Source organism: Gekko japonicus, unplaced genomic scaffold (genome assembly GCF_001447785.1).
Source record: "Gekko japonicus isolate JY-2015 unplaced genomic scaffold, Gekko_japonicus_V1.1 scaffold2226, whole genome shotgun sequence".
NCBI classification, from domain to species: Eukaryota; Metazoa; Chordata; class Lepidosauria; order Squamata; family Gekkonidae; genus Gekko; species Gekko japonicus.
Window position 1 is genome coordinate 95,927 of NW_015159781.1, and position 8,189 is coordinate 104,115.

Here is an 8,189-nt window from a genome sequence, read left to right on the forward strand (position 1 = left end):
CACCATCAATAATAATAATAATAATAATAATAATAATAATAATAATAATAATAATAATAATAATAATAATAGTCCACCAAGGTCAGTTATCAGCTTCTCAGACTGACAGCAGCTCTCCAGGGTCACAGGCCAAAGGATTTTCACATCATCTCCCACCTGACCATCTATGTTCCCTCTAAGCTGAGTTAGTGTGAGCTAGCTCACAGTTTTTTAGCCTCTGGCTCACACATTTTTGTCTTAGCTCAGGAAGGGTGGCTCCAGAGCAAACTAATTTATGCAGTAGCCAAACCGCTTGCTCACAACTTTAATGACAGTACCTCACAAAGTAGAATTTTCGCTCACAAGACTCCACAGCTTAGAGGGAACATAGCTGACCATTTAAGTGGAGATGCCAGGGCTTGAACCTTGGACCTTCTGCATGCAACACAGATGCTCTACCACTGGGGTTCAGCCTCTCCTCACTTGGAACCCAAGTCCTTCTGAATGTAACAACTGGGCTCTACCACTGAAGGACACCAAATTCCATGCTTAAGACCAAGACTCAACCCCATCCTTGTGAATGCTACAGAAGGCAGAGTTTTAAAATCAGTAATTACCACTTGTCCATAAAGCTCCTTAAGCTTGTCTGTCTGCTGGCTGGCCCCTTGAATGGTCTTCAGGGCATTTTCAATCCTGTTCAACCTGTATTCACAATAAGCCTTCTCAAAGGCTATCAAATCACTGCAAAATAAAAGCCAGAATTTGGAGGTCATTCCTAGGTATTTGTTCCCCATAAAGACATTTATACTTGCAAGACTCGTGTTGCCGTTTACTTGTACCAGAGCACCAGTATTATACTGAACAAGATTACAAATGGACAGATGGATGGACAGAAGGAAGGAAGATGGTTTAAATCAGGAAGACAGGTGGAGACGGTTCAAGGTTGTAATCTGCAAAAACAGTTAGTAAGATAACCTTCGGCAGACCCATATTAACAAAACCTCTCCTTGTCTCATACAGCAAAAAGACTTTCAGCTAGGGATGCAAACTATGAAATGCTTTAAGGATTAAGTGACAAGGTTTCATTTACACACTCTCAGCCTAACCTACCTCACAGGATTGTTGGCAGAGAAAACAGAGGAGAAAAAAACAATGTAAACTGCTTCAGGTCCCCAGAGGAGAGAAAGACTGGGTTTAAATGAACACTACATGTTTAAACAATTAAATGACAGTCAACTGGACACTCTCACTGTCTTTGTGCTGCCTTTGGTTCATATACTTCCCCAAAGGCCGGTGACTTGCTATAATTGCCTAGTTGCCGCAGTCTGGTGAGAGGCAATCATTTTGAGAAATAAGAAGCCACTAGCTGGAATGGGCAGCTGGAAAATTTAGGACCTTCTGCAGGGTAAGGTAAAGGTTCCCTTGCTCGAAAGCCAGTCAAGTCCGACTCTAGGGTTGCGGTGCTCATCTCCGTTTCAAAGCCGAAGAGCCAGCGCTGTCTGAAGACGTTTCCGTGGTCATGTGGCCGGCATGACTAAATACCAAGGCGCACGGAACGCTATTACCTTCCCACCAAAGTGGTACCTATTTATCTACTTGCAATTTCTTGCTTTCAAACTGCTAGGTTGGCAGGAGCTGGAACTAGAGATGGGAGCTCACTCCATCATGCGGGCAACTCGGGTCTCAAACTGCTGAACTACTGACCTTCCATAGCCTGCAGTTCAGCGTCTTAACCACTTGAGCCACCGCAGCTCCTTCTGCAAGGTAGCCCAGTCAATTTCAAATACGGTATGGATCTGGGGGCCTTGAAACAAGAGGCTGATGTAAAATTTACAGGCCTCATGATTTGTCCTCTTAAAAAACAAACAAACAAGCATTTGGCAAACAGACTTCTTTACTGCCCATAAAATGTTCTGGCTACAAATGATAAATTCCAGCAGAGTAGCAAAGATCAATAGCAAAGCTGATAAAATGCAAGAATACGTACATGATAGACTGTGAACTTGTTAATGTTCAAAGGATAAAACTGTTAATAAACAGCAGCTTTTTTCAAAAAATGAAGTTTACACCCATACTGTAAGCCAATTTTATTTATTCAACAGAATATTCTTGTAAAATACTGATAGAAAAATAAAGGATAACAAGACTATTAATGTGTTGCATAAGAGTTACAAAGGTATCAGCAACACTAGGCCAACATTTATCTCTTGAAAAGCAAACATTGTTTGCAACGTCTCGGAAAGGATGTCCAGGAGGAAATAAGACCACATAAAGGAAGAGGAGACAGCCAGCATGCAGTTTCTGTGGCTTGGCTCTCTATCAGATACAAACCAGCCCTGGGGGGCTACAGGATGCATCTTTACACTCAACGTGCTGCACAGAGAAAAGGGTATTTTCTTTGTCTGATTAAAGCATCTTAATACTTACGTTTAGAATTTAGTGCTACCTTGTGAAAAACTAAAGAAAAACTCCTATGAAAGCCATGGAGCTCAATAGCCAGTCTTACCACTGCAGCTTCTCAACAAGGATTTGAGAGGCCTCCAGTACTCAGTGCTTACCTGGTCAGAACTTTGGTGTGGGTGTGAATCACACTGAGGGCTTCCTTGAAACTTCCACTTTGGATAAGACAAACCACTTTGCAGTGTAGAGCAGTCACATCGTCCTTGTTGACTTGCAGTACTAGAAAGCAGCAAAAGCAGGGCCTTAAACTGGATTACAAACCCACATCTCTTCAGGTGTTCATAGCTTGGTAACTTCCAGATTAGGCCACAGTGCTTGTAAAACAGCATTGTGGGGACATACCAGCAGTTCCTTAACTACATATGTAACAGACAAGCTTCCTTCCTCGGTAGCTTGCCCATACCTATGGATTCCTCATCGCCATAACTATAGGAAAATGTTCAGTCTGTTTGTTATAGGACAGTGCTTGTGGAGCAATGAGGGGACCCAACAGGCTTGGCCAATGCCATACAAGAACTGAGTGTGAATTCTACAACATCTTCTGGAACTCATTGAGGTTCTGAGACTGATTGGTAGCTCTTGGAAGGGTTTTGTGAATGTAAAAGGAGCGAGAACTGGATGACTGTCAGAGTGCCCACAAAGATAGTTTAGAATCTTAAATTGGTTAAGAACAGACAACTCAAACTGAAGACAGCATGTTGTGTGTCAACATTGAGAGTTTTATGGATTGTCAGTTTGTACCCAGGCTCAATTCAGACTGCTGGTTCTCATCTTAAAGCCCTTTGCCAACGAAGTCCAGAGCACCTTCTGGAGTTCCTCCTCCTATATATGCTCTCTCATCCTGCTCTGTAGCTTGCTGGGTAACCCTGGGGCAGTCACACACTCTCATCCTGACCTACCCCACAGGGTTGTTGTGAGGGGAAAACAACAGAGGAGAATAATATATACTGCTTTGAGTCCCAATTGGGAAGAAAGGGCAGGATATAAATAAATAAATTTTAAAAACTGGAGCTGCCACAAAATGCATTTGGGCAACAGTGTGCATGAGGGGGGGCTCTTTCTCTTTTTAGTGTTCTGGTATTCCTTCTCTGAACTTAAGTCCATTAGAAGACCAAATGAGACTCTCTTCAGGTCTTTGAAAGGACAGCAGACTGCTTTATTACAAAGGACATGTGAAAACAGTGTGAGGAGTGGGTGGGTTTCATATGCTAGTTTCTTGTTCTAACTGTGATCTTGCTTGCTGCTTTTATACTGCTTTTATTGTAGGGTTGACTTTTATTATGTTTGTTTTGCATTGTGAGCTACCTTGAAAGCCAGGGACAAAAAGCTGCCTGTCTGATTCTAAAAAAAACACAAAACAGCCAGTGAGAAATGGAAAGCTTTGGCACCTTATACCCAAACAACATCCTTGGAACACAGCAAGGTTCAGCACAGTTTACTTCTGTAATAAAAGGCTGTTTCATATGTTACAAAACCTCCACAAAAAATAAAAACATACAACCATTTACTCATGATATGTTACAAAGCAGCAATTTCACACAACTTCACGTCACCATATGAAAGGCTGTAAGCACAGCAACCCTCCCCATGACTTTCCCATACATTTGGCATTAGTAATAACCTACACATCAGCACCCTCTTATTTCTCACATAGAAGCACCTTCTGAATAGGAATAATTAATTGTGCGAAGGGGGCACAGGCAGTGTTCCCTCTAAGCTGAGTTAGGGTGAGGTAGTTCACAGTTTTTTAGCCTCCAGCTCACACGTTTTTGTCTCGGCTCAGGAAGGATGGGCTCCAGAGCAAACTAATTTATGCAGCAGCCAGATCGCTCGCTCACAACTTTAATGCCAGTAGCTCACAAAGCAGAATTTCTGCTCACAAGACTCCACAGCTTAGAGGGAGCATTGGGCACAGGTTTACTTCAGAACATTGCAAAAGCCAACAGTTCTACCTGTAATTGGCACCCAATGATATAAGGTTTTGCAGACAGCCCCAAGTATGCTAGTGTAATGGGATGGTGCTGGCCAGAGGCCAAGAATGGCAGGGTTCCTGTACCTTTAACACTTGCATAGAAGAGCAGGTTGTTGCAGGTACAACATAAGTGGGAAAAAGCTGTACGTGATCAAACTTGCTATTAGACACAGAAATCTCTTTCTCCTTTGCACCACATCGCTCTACCTACACCTGGTTTTTAAAAACGTCTGTGCTTTTATGTATTTATTCGATTTGCATGCCGCCCTCCCCATTAGTGGGGCTCAGAGCAGGTTCCTACACATCATAACAGAACATAATATAAGATTAAGACATATCCGTTAAAAGCAATCCCAACACTTACAATTCATAACATGATTTCTTTGACAGAGGCATGCTCTCCCACTGAACAATCACTGGTGGGGACACCTCTGTTTTTAAAGGGACGGTGATAACAACTGGCCTACCCCACAGGTCTGTTGTGGCAAGCGCAAACCTTTGGGGGCCTTTGAAAGTGGTTACGTTAAAGCGAAATAACAGAAGCCGTTGCCCTCCAGCAGTAAAGGAAGTAGCAGCGGGGAAGAAAGACACAAAGAGAGTGGCTCCAGAGAGGCTCCTTCGTTCGTTTTAGTCCCTAGCTTGCAGCAGGGAGGAAAAGCAGCAGCTGGAGGGGGGGGGGAACAGACGCCCCCCAACCACATGACACCCTCCCGCTCACTCACTCTTATTGACCGACTTGAGAGCGCGCCCGAAGTCGCCGTTCTGGCCGCTGCGGTTCACTTCGCTCCAGAGTGAAGCTACAGAAGCGGCCTCTGCCGCGCCGGCGCCGCTTCCACTACCCGCGCCCGCCGCCATTTTGGCCGAGGTAGAGAAGTAAAAAAAAAAAAGGGGGGGGAGAGGAATGAAACAGGGAAAACACAGCCCAGGAATGACCTTTCAACCCGGAAAGACATCTCCCGGGCGCTGTGTTGTCGTGGAACCTCTCTATGGTGCAGTAGGGGCAGCCGGAAGGAGGCCGGGGAACGTTTCGGGGGGGGCGCCGGCGCCACTGGGCAGATCTGTTTAACTATCGTCTCCCCGGCCTCCGCTGGAGCCAAAACCACTCCTCCCGCCTCGTCTCCCAGAGTGTGGAGTGAGCTCCCTCAGTCTCTAGTTCCAAGTAAAAAAAAAAAGGGGGGGGAGAGGAATGAAATTGGGAGAGCACAGGCCGAGGAATGACCTTTCAACCCGGAAAGACATCTCCCGGGCACTGTGCTGTCGTGGAACCTCTCTATGGTGCAGGAGGGGCAGCCGGGGGAGCCGGAAGGAGGCCGGGGAACGTTTCGCGCGGGGACCGCGGGGGGGTGGTCGACAGCACCACCGGGCAGATCTGTTTAACTATCGTCTGCCCGGCCTCCGCTGGAGCCAAAACCGCTCCTCCCGCCTCGTCTCCCAGAGTGTGGAGTGAGCTCCCTCAGTCTCTAGTTCCAGCTCCTGCCAACCTAGCAGTTCGAAAGCAAGAAATTGCAAGTAGATAATAAGGTATCACTTCGGTGGGAAGGGAACAGCATTCTGTGCGCCTTGGTGTTTAGTCATGCCGGCCACATGACCACGGAAACGTCTTCGGAAAGCGCTGGCTCTTCGGCTTTGAAACGGAGATGAGCACCGCAACCCTAGAGTCGGATTCGACTGGCTTTCGAGAACCTTTGCCTTTAAGAACACTTCTGCTTGGGTTGAGAGACACTATGATCTTAGAAGCCCCCCCCACACACACACACACCCGTTTCTCACTGAGGAAGAGGAACTCTTCACATCCTCATAAACTCAGGATGAGGCAGCTTAAATTTTATTGGTTTGTTTTTTCCTTGCTAAAAGAATCTCGAGTGTAACCTGTCACCAAAGGAACCAAATGTATGTACCTCCCCACCTGCACTGAGGGCAAGGAAGCTGGTAAGGAAAAAGGGCTTTTAAAATAAGGAGGCTGAAGTTGGTTCTCACTTCCTTATTCATTCCTCATTCGTGACTTATTTGTATATCGAAGCACAAATATTGAGGACAGTATAAAAGTTCTGAACCCCAAAATAAGGTTTGGACCATTATAACTCTCCCCTTCGAGAGGATATATGCTGTTTCCTGGTCCTGTGCCAGCTGCTCCAAAGTGGGGTCCCCCAGATAATTTTAAAAGAGGGATATTGTCCTCAAAAAACAACCAGGAGGCAGAAAACTAAAGGCCTTTTATTTTTTAAATGACATTTTATTCCCCCTTTCTGTCTATAAGGCCCCCCTCCTGAGCTAACAACCGTAATATCTTAACACTAACAACAAATTATATAAAGCACACAAAACACTGTTTAAAAAGTCAATAAAATCATTTGCCAGTTTTCAGAGAGCTTTGGACGAGGTTTGAAAGGATTTATGAGAAAGGCTAAAAAGAATGATAAGTATGGGGATCCATTGGCTGTTTCCAAATGACTATAGGAATGCATTGATTGTCCAAAGGGCCCTCCCCCTAGCAAAGGGCATTTGAGTCAGCAGCAATGTTCCCTCTAAGCTGTGGGGTCTTGTGAGCAAAAATTCTACTTTGTGAGCTACTGGCATGAAAGCTGTGAAGGAGCGATTTGGCTACTGCTTAAATTAGTTTGCTCTGGAGCCATCCTTTCCTGAGCTAAGACAAAAACGTGTGAGCCGGAGGCTAAAAAACTGTGAGCTAGCTCACACTAACTCGGCTTAGAGGGAACACTGGTCAGCAGTATAGTATTTATATATTAAATTGGATTTCTAGACTGCCTTCCCCTGTAAACAGCCTACAAGCCACGGAGCCCCATTAATGTAATCGGTTCTGCATATGCATTTGCCACATTGCCAGCAAGGCTATGTGGTTCAGAGGACTAGAGGATAACATAGGATATCACTGACCTTCCTGCCCCAAATCCCATGCAGAAAACAATTGTCAGGACAAAGCACCAGCTCTTCCTAGATCACCTTACTCCAACTCAGGTTGGGATACCAGAGATGCAGCCCCCCCCTCCCCGTGTATCAGTGATATTCTGAGCCCATATATCTACTGAGAGTGCGCGTAAGCACACTTCAGACACCCCAAGACTTTCAAGGGACACGTGACACCCCCCCCACACACACACTGTTTGCAATTACACTGAATTATTTTCTACTATTGCCTTTGGTCAAAAAAGGGTTTGAAGGTTACTGAAACAGTACAAACCCTTATATAAACTGTTGATCAGAGAGAAAACGCAAATGACAATATACACAAGCCAACAATTCCTTTTCCATTCATTTTCAGTGCTTGAGATGGGCGAAGGCGAGTCTCTACTCAAAATGGTTTGTGTGCCTCCCTTTCTCACAGCCACAAATTTTCTGTACCTAAAGCTGCTGTAAAGGTAAAGGTAAAGGTTCCCTTGCTCAAAAGCCAATCAAATCCGACTCTAGGGTTGCGGTGCTCATCTCCGTTTCAAAGCTGAAGAGCCAGAGCTGTCCGAAGACATTTCCGTGGTGTAACCAACAACAATTCAGAGAGAAATATATTCCAAAATTCTCTGCACAGCATGGGCTCCTTAGTAGACAAACTGACTATGTGGGGAAGGCAAAAAGTTTGAAGATACAGTGTTTAGAAATGACTGCCATTATCACTGGTCTCCAACTTGCTATTTTGAGGAAAGACGAGAAAGCATATGGTGGCGGAACAGCCCCAGGGTTTCTTGGATGACCTCTGCCCTTGTCCCATTTATTTCAATCAGGCTTCAGGCCTGGATTTGACCCAAGACTGCGTTGATTGCACTGG

General features: G+C 45.1%; 1 protein-coding gene across 1 annotated transcript in view; it reads right to left on the reverse strand.

The window, feature by feature from the left end:
- Positions 1–5,270, reverse strand: part of SRP72 (signal recognition particle 72kDa) — a 32,349-nt gene extending 27,079 nt beyond the window's left edge. Inside the window, exons 1-3 of the mRNA XM_015406965.1 lie at positions 5,134–5,270; positions 2,538–2,658; positions 597–720 (exon numbers count right to left, since the gene is read on the reverse strand). Of these exons, the coding sequence (XP_015262451.1) occupies positions 597–720; positions 2,538–2,658; positions 5,134–5,266 (378 nt within the window). The 5' untranslated portion in view covers positions 5,267–5,270. The remainder of the gene's footprint in view (positions 1–596; positions 721–2,537; positions 2,659–5,133) is intronic.
- Between the last annotated feature and the right edge of the window lie 2,919 nt (positions 5,271–8,189).